Source organism: Rhododendron vialii, chromosome 9a (assembly GCF_030253575.1).
Source record: "Rhododendron vialii isolate Sample 1 chromosome 9a, ASM3025357v1".
Classification (NCBI taxonomy): domain Eukaryota; kingdom Viridiplantae; phylum Streptophyta; class Magnoliopsida; order Ericales; family Ericaceae; genus Rhododendron; species Rhododendron vialii.
In genome coordinates, this window is record NC_080565.1 from 35,358,498 (window position 1) to 35,379,551 (window position 21,054).

Genomic DNA, 21,054 nt, shown 5'->3' on the forward strand with positions numbered 1-21,054 from the left:
CTTCAGTACTTTATTTTTTGTTTTGATTAATTGAGATAATCAACCCATTTATCTTTATTAATTTTTAAATCTGAAAACTGGTATATTTTTATTAAAACTCCTATTCACCCCCCCTCTAGGAGTAGATTGAACGCTTCCGCATAATTTCAATTGGTATCAGAGCGGGTTGCTCTGTTTAGGTTTAACCACCTGAGTTTTATTCTGGTTATAATGGACATGAACACACCACGAGAAGGAGCCTCAAACTCGAGGCCACCCTTTTTCAATGGTAATGATTATCCGTATTGGAAAGCCCGTATGACCACACATTTGAGTTCCCTTGGAGTTAGAGTTTGGAGATCTGTTAGGTACGGCTATGAGGCCCCTACCATAGAAGACACTACGACTAAACAAATGAGGGCTAAGGAGGACACTGAGTGAAATTTTGCTGACAATGAAAGTTTTGAGGCAAACTCTAAAGCTTTAGGAGCCATCTATGGAGCATTGAGTAAAACTGAATTTAGTCGTATTTCCGCGTGCACTACTGCAAAAGAGGCTTGGGATATTCTCCGAGTCACCCACGAGGGTACTAAGACTGTTACAACTTCAAAACTCCAAATGCTTACAACACATTTTGAAGATTTAAGAATGCAGGAAGATGAGACATTTGATAGTTTTATCACTAAGTTGAGTAACATCATTAATTCCTTCCACGCATTAGGAGAACCAATCCCTAATCTTAAAGTTTGTCGAAAAGTGCTTAGGTCACTTCCTGAGAGGTTTAGGGCTAAAGTTGTTGCGATCGAAGAAAGTGATAAAGTTGATGACATTCTTTTTGAGGAGCTTGTAGGTAAACTTCAAACGTTTGAATTGAATCATCTCTCAAAGAAACTGTAATGACCCGAATTTTCACGTCAATTTGTTTCAATATTTTATTATAATTCTTTTACTAAAAATTATTTTATCATTTATTAAAGTGATTGTACCCAACTATTATAGAATCCTAACCTTCAGTTCGTGATCCTAACAATCTAGGAAGGATATGGAAGAATTTAGGAGAGATTTGATATAGATTTGTTAAGATTGGATTGGATCTTATAGATATGATTAGGATTAGATTTGATAAGATTTTATGGGATTTTATTAGATATGATAAGATTTTATTAGATTTGATTGAGATTTTATTAGATATGATTAGATTTGTTTGGATATTATTGGATATTATATAGATTTTGTTGGATATTATCGGATTTTGTTTAGATATTATAACATTTTATAAGATATGGTTATGATTTCCTAGATATGATTTAGATTCACCTCCACTAGTATAAATAGGCTTCTCCCTTCCACCCCTCTCCACACACGTCACCAAGGAAATAAAGGAAGAAAAGAGAGAGAGAGAGAGAGAGAGAGAGAGAAGGGAAAAGCTTGAGAGTTTGTTTTATAGCTAGTGGTGTATCTAGTTGGAAGATGGAAGGATTGGTGGGCTAGTGGTGGATTTAGTCGGAAGATGGAAAATGTTTTAAGGCATTGATTCATAGACTTAACGGCCGGACATATTCTGAGGTAATCCGGGTGGTATACGATATGCTTCCTACTTGCGAAAACTTTTTTTTTTCCCTCTCATCTTTGTACTCCTTTTGATTATCCCGTGATCTTTGTTCAATCTTGTGGAATATTGTTGAAAAGTGGAATAATTGGTATTGAATATGATGTTGTTGGATGAGTATTATGGAATTGTTTAGTACAGAGATCGAGTGAACTCATGCACCAATAGCCTATCCAATAGCCAGAATGGGTCGAGGTTGACTCGTTGAGAAAGGTATTGGGGGAGTGTCACTGGTCATGTACTGAGAATGACATGGTGTGAGGTCCTTTGTGATTGTTGCTTCGACTTGGTCGATTATCGTTTATTGATTCCACTTATGAGCTTTGTTATTCTGTTGTATCGTATACTTCTCGGATAATTTCTTTTTCAGGTGTGGAGCCGGATTAGTCAAAATTAAATCGGAGCATTTAAGGATTAATTTGGAGAGGTCTTGACAGTAGTGATAGGGGTTCTGAAGCTCCTAGATATTCTGTGCTTGTTGCCAACATTAAGTCCCCCATGCCCCCCAAATTGGTTGAACTTTCTACAACTCTTAGCGATGATAGTAAGTATGTCACGACTGACGAAGACTGTGAGAATAGTGATGATGATATAGATTTTATTCATGAGTCCTATAATTAATTGTTTAAAGAGGGTGTCAAACTGAAAAAGAAAAAGAAGGAACTCGTGAGTGTCATCGAGAAAATTAGTAGTGAGAGGAACAAACTTAGTGATGACATTGAATCTAAGAACATCGATCTTAAAGAATTAAAAACCTATACCGCTAATTTGAAAGACAAGTTTTCCAAAATTGAGAGAGAGCATGTGGATGCCTTGAAGGCTCTCGAAGGGTCTAAGGATAGGATTTTTGACTTGGAGCGTGACCTTAGGGAGGCCACTGAGGCCATAAAGCGTAATGAGTGTGGCGCAACTCGTATTGCCGAAATGACACGTACGTTTAGAAATAGAAGCGGCTTAGGGTTTATTGATCCACCTTCATTGACACCTATGGCTAACAAGGTTACAAAGAACGAAATGAAGTTTGTGAAATCTGATATTGCAAAGAATGAGGTAGTGAGCGATAAACCCGAATCTTCTATTAAATCTCCCACCATCATTAAGAATGCTTACAACAGTAATCATGTTCTTGAAAAGAAAAATCTGTTTATTTGTCACTACTGTGGTGGTCAAGGTCACATTCGACCTTTTTGTTATACACTTAGAAGGGACAATCAGAGAACAAAGGGGAAACTGTTTGTAGCCCCAATTAATAAAAGTGTTCGATATGGTCAACCCAATGTGGAAAGACCTCAAGTTGTGCGTCAGTCTCTCACAAACATTAAGAATGAGAATTTTCAAAAGACATTGAGTCAGTTGGCGAATCAAACTTCTCACCTCGTCAAGGAAATCAAAAAGTTGTCAAATTTGGCTAATAACAATGGAGAGACTAATCAGATTGTTGAAAGACGTATCACACACGGTCACACATCGCATGTGAACACCAAACCAAAGCAAACATGGAAGAGAGTCGATGTCGTTTGTCATGTAGCACACACTGCTTTTCGGGCACATGATGCTTGCGCTTGGTACTTAGACAGTGGATGTAGAGACCCGTATTTTAGGGCCGTATTTTTTTTTTTAAGAAATATTAAAATTATCGAGTAATGACGTAAATTGTGGAAATTTGAATAAAGGCATGGTTATAAGATTAGGGGATCAATGTGACATAATTGCAAGTGCAGGGGTGAAAGTGTGATAAGTATATATGTATATGTATATGGGCGTACAGGAAAAAAACCATTTTTCCCCTTTTCTTTTTTTTTCTTTCTTTCTCTCGGCTCTCTCCTTCCGAAACTCTCCCTCCACTCCTCTCCTCGATTTCATCTACTTAGAGCGTGATTCCGAACAAAGTCCGAGAATTAAAGTTGTTCTATGGAGCACGGGCTTTCCGAATATCCAAGAAAAATCATGATCGGACCACGTGGGAGTTTGGTTGACTTGGTCAAAGGTTCGGGTTTTGCTCAAAACCCATGAGGTAGGGATTTCTTACTCTTGCTATGCGTTTATACGGTGTTTATGTACCTAGATTGTGTCTTGTTTCGTTGTTTGAGGTTGTTCTTTCCATTTCTGGAATTCTGCAGAAAATGGGTTACTGTTTATGGGATTTTCATTGTCTTAAACTCGGAATTGAATTTTGGTTCCTTCATAGGAAATAGAGTAGACTTAAAGCCTGTTCTAATGCCGCTGGAATCACCCGAAACCGTTGAGAATTGAATTTCTGGTGGTTTTTAGAATACTGATCTGCAATCTGTCTCGTTTTCTGGGTTTCAGCCCACTTCGGATGGCCATAACTTCCTCGTCTGATGTCCATTTTATGCAAACTATGTATCGGTTCGAAGGTCTTAAAGTTAGCTTTCATTTGCCACCGGAATCGTCTTAAAACTCTTAGTATACGGAAAGTTATGATCATTTGAGTGGAGGCGTGTCAATCTGTCATGCTGCGTGACAGATTCGTGTAGCCTCGGTAAACCCCTGTTTAACCACCCTTGGGGTGCGGATTTGACAAGAGTTCCTTCGTGACTTATAAGCTTCGTTCAATCGCGCAACTATAGAGATTGGAATCACTCAAAAATATTAAGAACTCGATTTATAGTGATTTTTAGAAGATTGCCTTGTAATCTGAAAATCTGGGCAGCTCACTGAGCAGCGTTTTTCATTGTTTAGCTATGGTTAAACGACCCTATTGGTTATGGGTCTTTATGGGTTTTAAAGATTGGTAAGTTTGTGATCTTTTGGCGTTGGTTTCAATATTTTTGGGTTTAAGATGAAAGGGAGTATGATTTATTTGGATTGAATTGAACTTAAACACTATTAGGGCATTGTATTGAGCATAAATAGAATCATTGAGTATTGTCTAAACATATTTCCATTTGATTGAATGTTTTAGGAAGTTCGAGTCGTCACGTGGATCGAGGTGAGTGATTTAATACCTAAATCACATGGTTTTGAACTTGTTTTCCTTATCGTACTTATTTGAACATGTTTTATAAATTGTGTACTCCATGGATACCAATGAAAGGTGGACCTATTTGTAAAATATTTGCGAATCTATTTAATGGCATTCCCAACGTCCGGTCTTGCTAGGGGACGGCTTAATGGCTAGCAAGGGTGTTTGAGGTTGGTATGTGTTTTGGGATAATGCGTAGACGTCTGGCTTATCCACTACCGGGGACGCCTGGTAGCTTTTGAATTTTGAATAGCGGAATGTGCATTATATTTGGCCTATGGTTTTGAGTTCCTTGTTTTGAAAAATTATCAAATTATTTTGCATTGTCCATGGAAGGCATGTGAGATAAGTATTAATCATTCACACGAGCTTTGGCTTATGTATTTTCTTTTCCACCTTTCAGGAAGCGACGCGTAGTGTGGCAGAGTGTTTACTTTTGAGATGTGTTGTATATTTGGAAAAGAAAGTTATACTTCATGATCACTTAGCTTTGTGTATGATTTGTTTAGTTTGTAAATTTGTAGGTAAGCACAGCTCTGAGAGGTTTATCCTTTTGGTTTGTAAACCTATGTAAGACTTTGGTTTGTTATCAATAAAAGTTAACTTTTGCTTCCGCTGTTATGTTTAGCCCCTTTTGATCATCGCTTGCTTAGATGATATTTGATTTGTGATTTGGCCTTAGTGAGAAATCACTGGCATTTGTCATGATTACGACCTCAAGGGGCGGGTCAGGGTCGTGACAGTGGATGTTCTAGACACATGACCGGAAATAAATCTTTCTTTGCTAAGCTAGAGAAGTATAATGGTGGTTTTGTCACATTTGGCGATGGTAATACAAGTAAAATCGTAGGACAAGGCACCATAAATGCACCCGGAATCCCTCCGTTAGATAACGTATTATATGTTGAGGGTTTGAAAGCTAACATGTTAAGCATAGGGCAATTTTGTGATAATATGCATGAATTCAATTTCTCTAAAAATAATTGCTCCATTGTTGCTTCGGGTTTATGTGTGGTTAAAGGTGTTCGTTCCTCAGATAATTGCTATTGTGTTGAAATTGCCGGTTCTAATGTGTGTCATCGAGTGTTGCTTGACAATGTAGAAATTTGGCACCAACGTTTAGGACACGTAAATTTTTCAGATTTGCATCGAATAACCAAGAACGAGATTGTGAGGGGAGTGCCCAAACTTGCCAATGGGCAAGGGCTTGTGTGTGGTGGTTGCATGAAGAGCAAACAAATAAAAAGCCCTCATAAAAAGACAAATTTAGTTGCAACCACAAAATGTTTAGAGTTACTTCACATGGACTTGATGGGACCCTCACGTACTGAAAGTTTAGGGGGCAAGCGATATATTCTGGTTATAGTTGACGATTTTTCTCGCTTCTCATGAATTGGTTTTCTTATAGAAAAATCTGATGCTTATGCTTGTTTCAAAACTATTTGTCAACGTATTCAAAATGAGAAAGGGTACCCTATCACACGAGTCCGCAGTGATCATGGTCGTGAGTTTGAGAACTCCGACATTGAAAAATATTGTAATAAAAAGGGTATAAAGCACGAGTTCTCCGCACCTCGCACACCCCAACAAAATGAGATTTTTGAAAGAAAGAATAGAACCCTTCAAGAGATGGCGAGAGTTATGCTTCATGCCAAACGCGTCCCTAGAAACCTTTGGGCTGAAGCTATTAATACTGCGTGTTATACTATAAATAGAGTCTATGTTAGACCAGGGACAACTCTCACACCCTATGAAATTTGGAATGGTAAGAGGCCTTCAGTGAAGTATTTTAGGGTGTTCGGTAGTAAATGTCATATTTTGAGAGATAGTGAGTCCTTAGGCAAATTTGACTCAAAGAGTAACGATGGTATCTTTTTAGGCTATCCCAACACGAGTAGAGCATTTAGAGTATATAATCTACGCACCTCTACCCTAGTTGAGTCAGCCAATGTAGTTGTTGACGATACCACACTTGATGAGTCAGTCCCTCAGGTTATGATGATGATGAGGGGAGTTGGGAAATTTTTGAGGGGGAGTTTCAATCCAATGGTTTAGATGAGGGAGTTTCTTCTAAAGAGGTTGTTGACATTCCTACGAGTGTGGATGAGAGAGTTGAAAAAGATAGTGAGGTTGAGATAGATGAGCCTTTAGAAGATGAGGAGTTAGGTCAACACAACTTAGTTCCTTTCTCTGCCAAAGAACCCTCGGCTAGAGTAAGGCTTAACCATCCCATTAGCCAAGTCATAGGAGAACCCAATGATGAGATGAAAACTAGGAGGCAAATTAGGAATGAGATCAATTATGTGTGTTTCATGTCCACATTAGAGCCAAAAAGGGTAAAAGAGGCCTTAGGAGATGACTATTGGATAGGAGCCATGCAAGATGAACTACAACAATTTGTGTGGAATGACGTTTGGTACTTAGTATAGAGACCATCTCACACTAACGTCATAGGCACTAAGTGGATATTTAAAAATAAAAATGATGTAGATGGCATAGTTGTGCGTAATAAGGCTAGGTTAGTTGCCCAGGGGTACACCCAAATTGAGAGAATTGATTTCGATGATACCTTTGCCCCCGTAGCAAGAATGGAGTCAATAAGGTTACTTTTTGGCATTGCATTGCATCTCATTTTAATTTTAAATTATTTCAAATGGATGTTAAAAGTGCCTTTTTGAATGGTGACCTTAAGGAGGAGGTGTATGTGGAACAACCTAAAGGGTTTATTGATCCTTCATTTCCTGATCATGTGTACCGCCTTCATAAGGCCCTTTATGGCCTTAAACAAGCCCCTCGAGCTTGGTATGAACGTTTAACCGATCATCTTTTAAATATCGGCTTTGTGAAAGGGGGAGTAGATCGAACTTTATTTCTGAAAAAAATTAAGAGCGACCTTTTAATTGCTTAAATATATGTTGATGATATTGTATTCGGTTCCACAAATGAGCGGCATGCAAAACAATTTGGGGCACAGATGTCCCATGAGTTTCAAATGAGCCTAATGGGAGAATTGACTTACTTTCTAGGCTTTCAAATTCGTCAGTTGAATGATGGGATATTTTTGTCCCAATCCACATATGCGAAAGAATTGGTCAAAAAATTTGGTTTGGAAGATTCCAAGAGTACTCGTACTCCCATGGGTTCCACCATTAAAATTGCTAAAGATATTGAGGGCGCTAGTGTTGACTCCACGTTTTATCGTAGTATGATAGGAAGCTTATTATATCTTACCGCTAGTCGTCCAGATATTTCGTTTAGTGTTGTAGTGTGTGCCCGTTATCAATTTGACCCTAAAGAGTCTCACTTGATCGCTGTCAAGCGAATTATTCGTTATGTTAAGGGCACCTCCACGCTTGGTCTTTGGTATCCTAAGGGTACTAATGTGGACTTAGCCGCATTTTTCGATGCCGATTGGGCCGGAAGCACGGATGAGAGGAAGAGTTCCTCTGGTGGTTGTTTCTATTTGGGAAATTGCTTGGTTGCTTGGCATAGCAAAAAGCAGAATTGTGTTTCGTTGTCCATCGCAGAGGCATAATATATTGCCGCTGGTAGTTGTTGCACCCAACTTTTATGGATGAAGCAAATGCTTCAAGACTATGGTCTATCTCAAGGTGTAATGACTATTTTTTGCAATAACACAAGTGCCATTAATATTTCTAGAAATCCAGTCCAACATTCTAGGACTAAACATATCGACATCCGTCATCATTTTATTCGTGATTTAGTTGAAGATGGTGTCGTGACACTTGAGTTTATACCCACACAAGATCAAAAAGCAGATATTTTCACTAAGCCTTTAGATTCTCTTAGGTTTGAGTACCTTAGGAAATCTCTTGGTTTAATTTCTCTAGATTAGGTTGTGTGTGGGGTCACATGCCATCTCATATGCTTGCTTTGAATGTTTTTAATTTTGAGTTGTCATGTGTTGTTATGTACTTAGTTTTTTTTGGTATATTGTTTTGAGTCAAAGATTTTTTTAATCATGTGCGTGCTTGCAATGTTTTTGCGTGCTTGGGAATCACGTGCTGTCTTGATATCAGTTTTACATATGCTTATGCCTTTGAGAGTTATGTATCCAATCGAATTTTCTATCATATCTCTCTGTTACATAGTGATGTTCTCTGCTTTGGTAATAGAATCCCATGCTCTTGTTTCTATGCACACAATCTCACTTGGAGCTAGTAAACTTACTTTGTTTAAGTGGTCTCTATTGAGTCTCAGTTGGGTTTATCTTGACTATGAACTTTGATTGACCACATGTTCGTTGTTTACCTAGGGATGCTTTCCCTCATTCGACTCCTTATGAGATGGGCCGCCTATGGATTGGTGTGTACAGCATCTCTAGGGTTTGGAAAAATCATTTTGAGACTTTCTTTTATTTCTTGTCTATTGTTTGGAAAGAAAATCAAAAAAAAATGATGAACAATACCCCTATAAAAAAAGAAGAAGAAGAAAAAAAAGGGGTTTATTTATATTTGTCTCTTCACCTTAAAGGTTATAGCTGCCTGGTCCTTTGCCCCACAAGATCTAGGTGTAAGTCGCTAATCTCGAGTCTAAAACAATCGATGAAGTTTGTGCTTAAGTTCCTAGGTCCGAGCGTTTCTGGTTTGACTTCCTCGTGATAGTCTTGTTTAAACCTTTCTTGAGATAAGATTATAGCATCCACTTAGTCCTTGATAAGTTTTCTTGCTCCTCATGCACGGCTTTTACGCTTCACATTCATAGGCTTGAGCATGGCATTCTGTCCATTCTTTGATCTGCATCATTCTGCTCCTACGAGTTGATATGGTCTTAAATTTCCATTTGATGCATTTCTCTTATAGCCATCTTGCCTATGTGATTCTTGTTATTGCATATCGTATGATTCTCTTGTATGCTTTCTGATTGCATGTGTCTCACTCTGGTAGAGTCATTTCCTTTGTTTTTCCGTGACAAAAAGGGGGAGAATTTTTATGGTTCTGGTATGGTCATGGGTTGGGGAGTAATGGAGAATTTTTTGATTTTATTGATGAATCGCTGGTCTAGTTTTCTACTTTTGATATAATGTTGCTTGGCGTTTATTACTCCCTCCGTCCCTTTTTAAGTGTCCTGCTTCGTAATTCCAACTTATTAAAAAGACATCATCATTATACTTTTCACATCAACTTTTTCATCTACTTTCTCTACTTACCCATCATCATTACATTTTTACTCACTTACTTTTCGAAAAGAAATCTACTTTTAGGGGTAAAATAGACAATGCACCAACTTTTACCCACTAACTTTACAAAATGGACACTTATTAAGGGACAGCCCAAAATGGAATACTGGACTCTAAAAAAGGGACGGAGGGAGTATTAAATTATGCTTACTCATTCTAGTAACATATATTTTGTCGCATAGTTTTTGTTGAGCTGTCTTTGCAGTGTTTGGAAGAGCAACTCAAGCTTCATTGGATAGACCTAGTTTAGGCTAGTGTTTATATCTTTCAGTTGTATTTTCCAATATTTTTTAGTGCAGTTGGTTTTGTCCCGGAAATGCCAAAGGGGGAGATTGTTAGATATTTTGGCACTTTCCGGGGTTGTCCAAAACCCACCATTGGTGTCTTTGTTATATCGACTCCGTTTGATTGTAATGGGTAGGTTCGTAGGGGGTAGTTGCTCGCTCGATGCTCCTCCCATTATTTGCGCCAAGTTGACCGCTACGAAATTGATCTGATTGCCTGAGAGGTAAAAGCATTGCACGGCATCTCATGCATAGCATTACATTATTGAGTTCAAAATTATTTTTCTCCTTTACTGATAAGGGTACTTTCCTTACTCATATTCTTATATATATACACTACCTTAATCTTTTAGTTTCCTTTATTAATTAGGTGATATGCTTTCTCCCCAAAAAAAAAAAACACGTTTTTCTGTGTATGCATATCATTGACTCTCCAGAAAATATGTTTTGAAAAAGGAAATATATATCAAAAGAAAAGATTGTCTTTTTCTATATAAAAGACTAGCGAATACCCGTGCCTGAAGGCACAACACAACACATTTTGAAGACAACTAAAGCTACGGGTCGAGCAATGAGCAAAGGGAGCATGTTGAAAAAAATGGATAGAAACAAAGTAAAATATGGTATATTTTTGTTGTTGCAAAACTTTGATATGCTAATTACCTATGCCTGTAGCACTCCGCAACAAAGAGTTTTATTTGTTAAGCTCCTACCCGTGTGTACATCACTACCAGTGATAATCCCAATCACATATACCGAGTTAATTGCATTGATAGCAATGATAGGAGACACACTGAACTATATTAATCCAAACCACAAAACTCAAAACCAATAACATGTTGCATTCATAGAATCCAATTTTAACATGCATAAAAAATCTAAAAATCTTTATAGAGTCAAATCTGATACACTACGTAGGGGGAAAAAAAAGTGTTCAACATAGGTCTTATTCTCTTGAAATTTGTCTCTCCATCTGACTCCCAAGAGTTTTTGTACCAACGCATATCTACTTCATCCAAAAAGCACAATTAGGAACATGAATAACAGCTTAAAAAATAATTAATGAGCAAGAATCCCTTCTTGTAAAAGTAAAATGATGACTAATAATAGTTACCTTAATTCTAGATCTTGTTTATTCGTCTCTCAACACAATCATGGTACCATCATGACCTTTGTAGATGTACTTGTGGATATACTTAACAGATTTTATTCTAGGATAAATTTCAACATTGATATGAGAATTATATTTTCTCGAAAGGTATGTATTGTATGGCACATCCCTTTTATCAATTCGTTGATCAATTACAGTACATAGGGAGTAAAGTAATAATGGCATTCGTGGGCATACCTCATGCATAAAAATACGATTAACTTCTTCCTCATCATGAATCACCACAATTACATTTTTTTCTCGAAGACACGTAACCTTTGTACTGAAAAAATAAAACAAAGCAAATATGAATCAAATATATAAAGTCAGATTAAGCAATGCAATTGAGTAAATAGTTCTTACATTTTTTGCAAGTTACCGTCGAGCTGCATAAGAAAATGAAGAATTCACCGAATGCATAGAAAATAATTAATTTGATTATTACGACCAAGGTATAAAATGAAACGGTTCAACTCACATGGCCATAGATGCTTAGATTGTCCATGATTAGTTAAAGTCCCAAAAAGTTATCTGAATTTTGAAAGAGAGTAATAGTCAAAAGTTATCATGGGAATAACAATAGAAAATGTTTTAAAGATATATATAGACTCCCATAATATTAAATGAGTGACAAAAAATAAAAATAAAAAGAATACAAAACTTCAGTTTGCGGTGTGTTTGGTTAACATCATAATATTTTCATCGATGCGTATATGGTAACGTTTAAAAGAGTGTCAATAACAACACATGTTCTAATGAAACAAAGTTTATAAAAATGAGAAAAAAAGGTTTACAATTACTTCATGTATTAATCTTGCAAAAAAAATGTTGTTCTGACAACTATCAAGGAAAAAAAGAATAGGGTGTTGCCGTTCAAAAAAAAAGAAAGAAAGAATAGGGCGTTAATTAGTTTTGCACTCTTTCTTTTCCTATGTCGGTAGATATTAAAAGACATTAAAAAAAAATGCCCCCAGCGTCAAGTAAACACTCCAATTGCTTACAATTTTTTATAAACATGTCTCTCATCGTTTTCTTCTCTGTCATTTTGATTTTAGACTTTCTAGACATTTAGAGCCTGGTTCAAAACCAGTCTTATCTCCTTAATTTAGGGTGTAAATATGGCCAATCTTCTTGTTCTCTTGTACAGTAATACAAATCTTCGGAATTTAGGATTCTGAAAATAAGGAATGGATAGGTTAAATCTTTATTTTTGCATCTATGTCCATAAACATTAAAAAACGCTGTGGTGTTAGTAAAATGAGAAGCACAGTCTACCAATATTCTTAAGTCGTTCTATATCTATGAATATAAAAAAATCTATATCGATCTATATCTACGAACATAAAAAAATTTGTATTGTTAGCAAACGTATTGTTAAAAAATTTGATTAAACATGAAAATCTATAATAATCACCAACAAAACTCCAAACCACAAAAATATTAATGGGACCACTCATCACTTTTTCTCTTTTTTCAATACGTTTGACGCAAACTCAGGCATACATGGCATCAAAACATCAAGAATGGTATTCCGTTACGTGCATAGCCTTAATCTTCATAGAATAGCGAAGGGCTATAATTCCGTTATCATAACATCTTTGTTTTTTTAAACTGTAAAGAAGGGGATTTAGCTCCGTGCATTAGAGCTGGAAAAACTGTTGAAGCAGAAGAACAAAAGATTACCTCACTATCGGTGTCTTGGACCTTGGTGATGTCTGCAATCAGGGCTGCAAACGAGCCGAGCCGAGCCGAGCCGAGTTTTAGAGTGTTCGAGCTCGGCTCGCCAAAAATTTAGTTGGCTCGAGCTCGGCTCGAGCTCGTGACGAGCTGCAGAACTCGAGCTCGAGCTCGGCTCAAGAAGTATTTACAGAGCTCGAGCTCGGCTCGTTCGGCTCTTTTATGAAACAAATATATATAAATATATATATATATATATATATATAAAATATAATTGAGCTCGCGAGCCAATTCGAGCCGAGTTTCGACTAGCTCGAGCTCGGCTCGTTTACGAAACGAGCCCAGGACTCGAGCTCGAGCTCGTTCGTTTGTGTCTCGAACCGAGCCGAGTCGAGCCATTGTCGAGCCGAGCTCCGAGCCGCTCGCGAGCGGCTCGGATCGTTTGCAGCCCTATCTGCAATGGTCTTTATGGTTCAGCATCAAAAGTTGGAATAAAAAATCATCATTAAGTTAGAAGTTAGAATTAAAAACTAATATTAACACATTGTATCGTGCCGATTAAAAAAGAACACATTATATCGTTTTTCCTTTACCTTTACAGTAACCTTTTTTGCTTACCGCTTAACAGCGGTGGGAAAAAATGGTGTAGATATCTCTGTGTCTCTGTGTATGAGAGAGAGAGAGAGAGAGAGAGAGAGATTGTGATTGTAAAATTTTTTAATAAACCCCACAAAATCATAGCCGTGATTGTGATTCCTAAACTGAAAAGGAAATTAAAAAATTTTAGTAACTGGCAGCCGTGATTGTGATTGTGATTGCCGTTTAACAACCGTGATTTTTTCCTTCTTGCAATTCATTACGTGATTGGGGGTTCATTCTTTCCAAACATACTTGCTATATATTTTCTAATTAATGTGATAATCAATAGAAGTTTAAATGTCAATATTTGATAAACATGGTAAAAAATTAAATCCCTGAATCATAGGAATATCAATCTCAGGGATTCTTTTTTTTTTTTTTATTAGCCGATTACCAAGATGCGATGATGATAACCCTTGAACAACCAACGGTCTAGATTTATAGAGGAAACAAATTTGAGCGTTGATTGTCTTTTGGATTCAAACACAATCCTATTTTATTATATAGATGTGTGGTCGACACTTTTTTAGTTTGAGAGATTTTTGCTTATATGTAAACAAAGTGGTGCACGACGGACGGCCGTAGGAGGCGAGAGTGACAGTTTTCATCACAGCCCATATTTTTCTTTTTCGTTCGTGCATTTCTTTGAACGATTTTTTGGGTGGTTTAGATCACGCTTCACATCATATCATTCATCCATTCATTGTTCGTGATTCTTGGTGCCGTTTGCTACTGTGGCCGAATCATTTGGAGATTGATTTGGAGTCGGTTGAATCCGGAGATCGGGCGTGAAGTCCGTGGTAGATCTATTGGGTCTTAAAGAAGCTCGGGGAGCATCGAAGATTGGCGAGAATAGGTAAAGGCTTGGGTAAGGATTTTACTATTTCGCAATCTGTACTTCTTTTTGATTAATAGAATGAAGCAGTAGTATTAGGCTGTGGTTTTGGCTTAGGGTTATTTAGGACCCTAAGTTTTTCCACGTAAATCGTGCGTCTCTTGTTACATTTTTTATTCTACTTCAGTACTTTATTTTTGTTTTGATTAATCGAGATAATCAACCCATTTATCTTTATTAATTTTTAAATCTGAAAATTGGTATATTTTTATTAAAACTCCTATTCATCCCCCTATAAGAGTAGATTGAACACTTCCGCATAATTTCAGTCCATATGTGGCTGTCTAAATCTCCCGTGACAGGCAAAGATGAGATTCGGAAGACAAATGACAAACTAGTTTGAGGAGCATGGGAGATTTGGATTTCGTACTTATAAGATTAATCACATTTCCCTCGATCTGTGTTTTTCGGTTCGAACTTATGTGAATCACCTCGGCATGGTCCGTAGTCCGCTACGGTATTGTGATTCTGTGAACACTCAAAAGTTTTAAATTTCTACTCTCTCTGTTTTCATAATTTTGTCTCTTGTCATGTTTCAATCAAATAAAAAATTAATTATAACTTTTAATTGGTAATACTATTTATATGTAATATAAATTTTATTTGAGACCCTGTAGATCTTAGTGAGCTCTTTTAAATGATATTTTCAAAATTATCAAAAAGATTATAAACTACAAGATATAATTAATTAAAAAATTATACGGACTTCAAAAAGGACCGAAGATCGGAGACGGAGGGAGTAATAATTACTACTACTAATTAGCAGCAGATGATACTTTATTTTGGGCATTTCGAAGCCACTGAAACCGGAAAAGGGAGAAAAAAGAAAGAAAAAGAAGAAGTGACTAGTAATGACAAAGAGTCACAAAAAAGTGGTTTTTTGAGAAGCACAAGCGCATTAGTTGAATGGTTCGTATTCATCTGTGACGGTAGGATTATCCCACTTAAAATTTTCTAGACTTATTAGTGATGTTAATTTCTGGTTATCTTGATGATCCATAATATTATGGTAGGTACCTGACCCTTTTGTTTTTACTTTATTTTATTGATGAGGGTATCTGGTGGTTTGCCCAAACTCCGTTTCTAGTCATGAAGGAGGTTGCAACTTGCAAGTTTTTGTCTGTTCAACCAGGGATTCTATAGGGCCGCCGATCTTGCCGTCCATTTCGGCAATTGACCGCTCAGATTTTAATTCGAAGAATGGATGGCTCGTATCAAAATGGACGGCCAGATCAACCGCTCTACAGCTCCTACAGTGCGGGCTGCTCTAAAACAAAGCACATAAACTCCCCTTGTCGTTAGGAGTGGAGTTCAAGTTGCTTATGGTGGGAATGGAAAACACGCGCTCGACCAAGCCGAGCACCCAGCCTCGATCGGGATTCAATTCTGCTCTTTTCATCCATATTAGTGTACTCCTATTTGAGTATACTCGGAAGAAATCTCATTGGGAAGCCAATTTCATAGGCATGCAAAAAATGGTTCTGTCTGTTCCAATTCTCCATACAACAAGCCAGAGAGAGAGAGAGAGAGAGAGAGAGAGAGAGAGAGAGAGCGAGCTTGAATATCGAAGATGGACCGTCATGTGGGTTGGTGAGTCAAAGCTGGTTAAATCATTTAATCACCCCAAATAAACTCTATCTGCGTATATATAGGTCTATATATATAGACAACAGATGTACTCGTAAGGCACCTAACGAGAGAGCAACCACCATGGCATCCTCTAAAGCCAAGGTGACCCTGAAACTCGGGAAGGACTTCGTCGATTTCCTGTTCCACCTTCTCCGTTTGCCAGTTGGAACCGTGGTCAAGCTCCTCACAACACAGACTATGGTTGGGACCTTGGGCAACCTTTATGAAAGCATCGAAAATCTTAACGAAACCTACTTCCAGCCCAAACGCAACCAAGCTGGATCTCTTGAATCCCAAGCCACCAACTGGTAATTCTTTTGACGTCAATCCTTTGTTTTTGCTCAACAATGTCTCCAGCAGCATAGCCAAAAAAATTTACGTGTGCCCTAATATTTTTAACACTAGGACTTATCAGTCTCACATTTATGTTAGCGATGTCTGCGATGCTACTTGCCCCTGTTGCAACAACCTCATGTCTAAGGAGATGGCTTATGTTTCACGATCTGGAGGGGATGAAGGAAGTGAAATTAGAAGCAGGGGAGGGAGGATTTGTGAAAGGAGTGGTGACTTATATGGTGATGGATGATTTGGTGGTGACCCCAATGTCTACTATTTCAGGGATTACCATTCTGAACAAATTTCATGTGAAGGATGTGGGGGCACTTGAGGACAGGGTTGTTCATTTTGCTATTGTGGATTCAATCATGATTTAACGAACGGTACTTTATCGACATGTCAAATGATTTGGTTTCATAATAGAGTTGAAGATTGAATCAGCAGAGTTTAAATTCCCGTAACAAATCTCACTCATTTAAGTTCGATCAGATCAGTCTTTTTAGAGTCCAATGCCAGTCGTAACCAATTGTTTTGTTCTTTCTATGGTTTCATTAGGAGAATAAATTATATCCACTGTCGGTGTAAAACTTCACTTTTTTGTCACCGTTTGTTATGGGCCTCACTGAGTATTTATAGTTATGGGCCTCATAAGGTTAATCACATTTCCCTCGATCTGTGTTTCAGTTCGAACTTATGTGAATTACCTCGGCTTGGTCCATAGTCCACTACGGTATTGTGATTCTGTGAACGCTCAAAAGTTTTTTAAATTTCTATTCTCTCTGTTTTCATTATTTTGACACTTGTCATATTCAACCGAATAAAATATTAATTATAACTTTTAATTGGTAATACTATTTATATGTAATATGAATTTTATTTGCGACTCTGTAGATCTTAGTGAATTCTTTTAAATGATATTTTTAAAATTACCAAAAAAATTATAAATTATAAGATATAATAAATTAAAAAATTATACGAACTTCCAAAAAGGACCGAAGATCGGAGGGAGTAATAATTACTACTCCCTCCGTCCCTTTTTTTGTGTCCAGTATTCCATTTTGGACCGTCCCTTAATAAGTGTCCATTTTGTAAAGTTAGGGGGTAAAAGTTAGTGTATTGTCTATTTTGTCCCTAAAAGTAGATTTTACTTTGAAAAGTTAGTAAGTAAAAGTGTAATGATGATGGGTAAGTAGGAAAAGTTGAGGAAAAAGTTGATGTGAAAGGTGTAATGATGATGTCTTTTTAATAAGTTGGAGTTACGAAGCAGGACACTTAAAAAAGGACAGATGGAGTACTACTAATTAGCAGCAGATGATACTTTATTTTGGGCATTTCGAAGCTACTGAAACCGGAAAAGGGAAAAAAAGAAAGAAAGAGAAGAGTGACTAGTAATGACAAAGAGTCACAAAAAAGTTTTTTTTTGAGAAGCACGAGCGCATTAGTTGAATGGTTCGTATTCATCTGTGTCGGGATGTTTGTATACAAATTTGCCATGCTTGTTCGTTTTGAGTATTCAAAATTTATACACAGTCTTTATTAAATTTTCTCTTCCTATCTCTCTTTATTTGTTACTTTCAAAAATCTCCTTTAAAACATAAAACGAACATAGCCGAAATTTTTCATTTCAATAACGTTCCCCATTCATATCATCTCTCAATAATAAAAGGGGAAGTGGACATCCACCACAACCATTAATGAATTCATACAAGTATCTTTGATTTGCGGCTGATCAAGCTGAGAAATTTTTGGGTGCCGAACAGATACCACATGGCTGTATTTGTTGGCTATTTCAGTCGTTTAAATGTGTTTTGGACTAATGGTCTGAATTTATTTCCTCTCTTTTCCCTTACTCAACAATTCTCTCTCCTCTTTTTTCTCTCTTTAAAATTCAAACCATTTAAAACATGCTTAAACAATTGAGATCGCCGACAGAATACTGTGTCTAATATCCGCAGTCACCCAAAAACTTCTCGATCAGGTTGCATGGTTTGCCGTGGTTCAGTACACCGAAGATCAATGCAAAAGATAAGCATTTATAGCGCATCCATTCCTCTATCTTGTCAATCAGATTTTTAAAGGACGTGTGTTTGATACGAAAGGACACCCATCTTTATCTTCAAATTCGAAAAAAGAAAATTTTAAAATCAATCTAATGTGTTAACTTTATTTGATAGATCTCGATTAGTTTTATAAAATAATATTTTCGAAATCACATAAAATATTATAAATTATAAGTTATAGTCAATTGAAAAGTGAAACGAACTCCCAAAAAGAACAATTAAATTGGGACGGAATGAGTATTATTGAGATAGGAATGGGTGGACATCATTTATTTATTTTATATCCAGATGTCAGAATCAGCTTGCGTTTACCTTGATTAATTTCGGGACCTTAAATACAATGACCGGGCATAATTCCTAAATCATAGTGGCTCCAAAATTAGAAATGTTTGTCCTCCATAAAAATGAAATAAGTGACCTCATATATGAACACTTGTTGATTTTCTCACAAACACTAAGCCAAACCCTTTGAAATGATAAATTCGTGCCAGATTTGTATACAAACATCCGGACACAAATGAATACGGATGACTAGTCACTTATTCTCTTCCTTTTTTTTTCATTGGCAATGTCTACTTGAAATCTTGTGATTTGGATATTGTGAGGATACATGCCCTATGGTACAAAAGCGTACAATGATACCCCTGTGGTTTACGAAGTGTGCACATAATACTGAATTCCATCTATATAATCATCTGTAGCTAATTGCTCCGGTTTCAGATTTTATTAGCTTCGAAATGCCCAAAGTAAGCTGCTGCTAATTAGAGAAGTTTGAAACTTTTGAGTGTTCACGGTACTGTAGCGGACTATGGACCAAGCCCGGTGATTCACATTAATTCAAACCAAAAAACATACAGAATATATTTTGCACATATTTTTCAAACACTGATCGTGTTACAACTTGGGTATATTTTATTAGCTTTGTGCCCCGATTGCAACTTGGGTATGTGGAGGGAGGCGGTTTATGTTGCTCGGGAGGAATTGTGAAAGGAGTGGTGACTTATATGGTGATGGATGATTTGGTGGTGACTCCTATGTCTGCTGTTTCTAGTATTACTACTACTTTGCTTAACAAATTTAATGTTAAAATTTAATGTTAAGGAAGTTGGTGCACTTGAGGAAAGGGTTGTTGACATGGGAATGCCTGAGGTATTCAATTAATCTCACACTGTTCTTTTAACCATGTTTTAGGCTTAGTGATGTTAATTTCTGAACCTTTCTTGTTTGGGTTTTTAGGGCTTGAAGCTGTTGAAAGCAAGTTTGCAGTCAAAGACGATTTTAGCAAGCGTCTTTCTCGATAACACAGTGTTTACACCATATTTCACCGCCTGTCGATGATCTATTGAAAGGTGGCAATTATGAGAATGCTTCCTATTTTATTATTATTAATTATTCATATTAATATTAGAACTAGTATTAGTATTTCTTTTATTATTGTTATTTACATGCAGGACACTTGGCTTGCTCCTACACATGTGGAAGTTAAAAGGACACTTGTCATGGTCCTACACATTTGAAGGGAAGTGGGAAGTTATTGTGACAAGTGGAAGCAAATGATTGAATGAAGACTAGTGGAAAAGTTAGGAAGTTTTTTTTTTTGATAAGTGCACAAAATTTTATTAGGCTCAAACCAAGAAACAAAGTATAAGGGATAGAATCCCCTTACAAGAAACAACAAAACAGGCAGCCATACTTAACAGCTCTAAACAAGAAAACAAAATCAAAGAACACCCTATAAAAAAAAACTATACAGATTGCATGATCCTATGAGGCAAGGCCCATATCTCACAAATACTCCGATTTTGCAAGGATTGTTTTACATTCCTTCTGGAGCTAAGGAAAGCACGAATCCCATTGGCTATATCTGTTGCCACCTGAGTATGATCCTTCATTTTTGCACAAAAAATACGAGAGTTTCTTTCCTGCCAAAGACCATAAACAGTAGCTGCCAATGTACTCTTCAAACTAACAAATCTGAAAGTATCCCAAGATACATTGCCCTGCAACCAATCAAGGACATCTCCCATATTATTAGGAATGCCAGCCACTCTATTCTTTGACACCAAGTACTGCCAAACACGTGTAGAATATGAACAATCAAAGAACAAGTGATGATGTGATTCCTCCTCATCCTGGCAGAGGCAGCAAAGAGCATCCAAAGCCATACCCCAGTTTCTCAATCTGTCCTTAGTACTCAGTCTGTGAAGAGCTGCCAACCAAAGTATAAAAGACCATCTAGGGACATTATGACTACCCCAAATAACCTTGAATCGAGGCTGAATAGGGAATTTCTCCCGAATAGCTTCCCAAGCAGACTTAATAGTGAAAATACCACTAGGATGAGGCACCCAAATTACTGAATCCACCATCTCAGGGTGTGGAACCAAATTCTGAGGAGTGTGAGAGACGATGGTCTGAATAAGGTGGTTTCTTAATCTAGGCCATCTCCAAGCCCCATTTTCCACTATTGAAGCCACCTTAGCCCTTAAAGATCTGCCAACATTATGCACCACTCTATCCCCAAATCGATCATATAAGGGACCAAGAGGGTGCCAATTATCCCACCACAAGAAGGTCCTTTCTCCATTACCAGAAAAGTTAGGAAGTTAT

General features: G+C 37.1%; 1 protein-coding gene and 1 long non-coding RNA gene across 2 annotated transcripts; one reads left to right on the forward strand and one right to left on the reverse strand.

Moving 5' to 3' along the window:
• The first annotated feature begins 3,367 nt into the window (after positions 1-3,367).
• Positions 3,368-5,187, forward strand: LOC131300546 (uncharacterized). Its single transcript, XR_009190983.1, has 2 exons — positions 3,368-3,602; positions 4,978-5,187. It is a non-coding gene; the product is annotated as an uncharacterized LOC131300546 (long non-coding RNA).
• A 14,845-nt stretch (positions 5,188-20,032) lies between these two features.
• On the reverse strand, positions 20,033-21,027 carry LOC131301336 (uncharacterized). Its single transcript, XM_058327558.1, has one exon. The coding sequence runs from the start codon at positions 20,811-20,813 to the stop codon at positions 20,190-20,192; it is 624 nt and encodes a 207-aa protein (XP_058183541.1). The 5' UTR covers positions 20,814-21,027; the 3' UTR covers positions 20,033-20,189.
• Positions 21,028-21,054: the final 27 nt, after the last annotated feature.

Coding starts and splice junctions, on each gene's coding strand:
- LOC131301336 (XM_058327558.1), bottom strand. CDS start 20,813: ATGGTGGATTCAGTAATTTGGGTGCCTCATCCTAGTGGTATTTTCACT.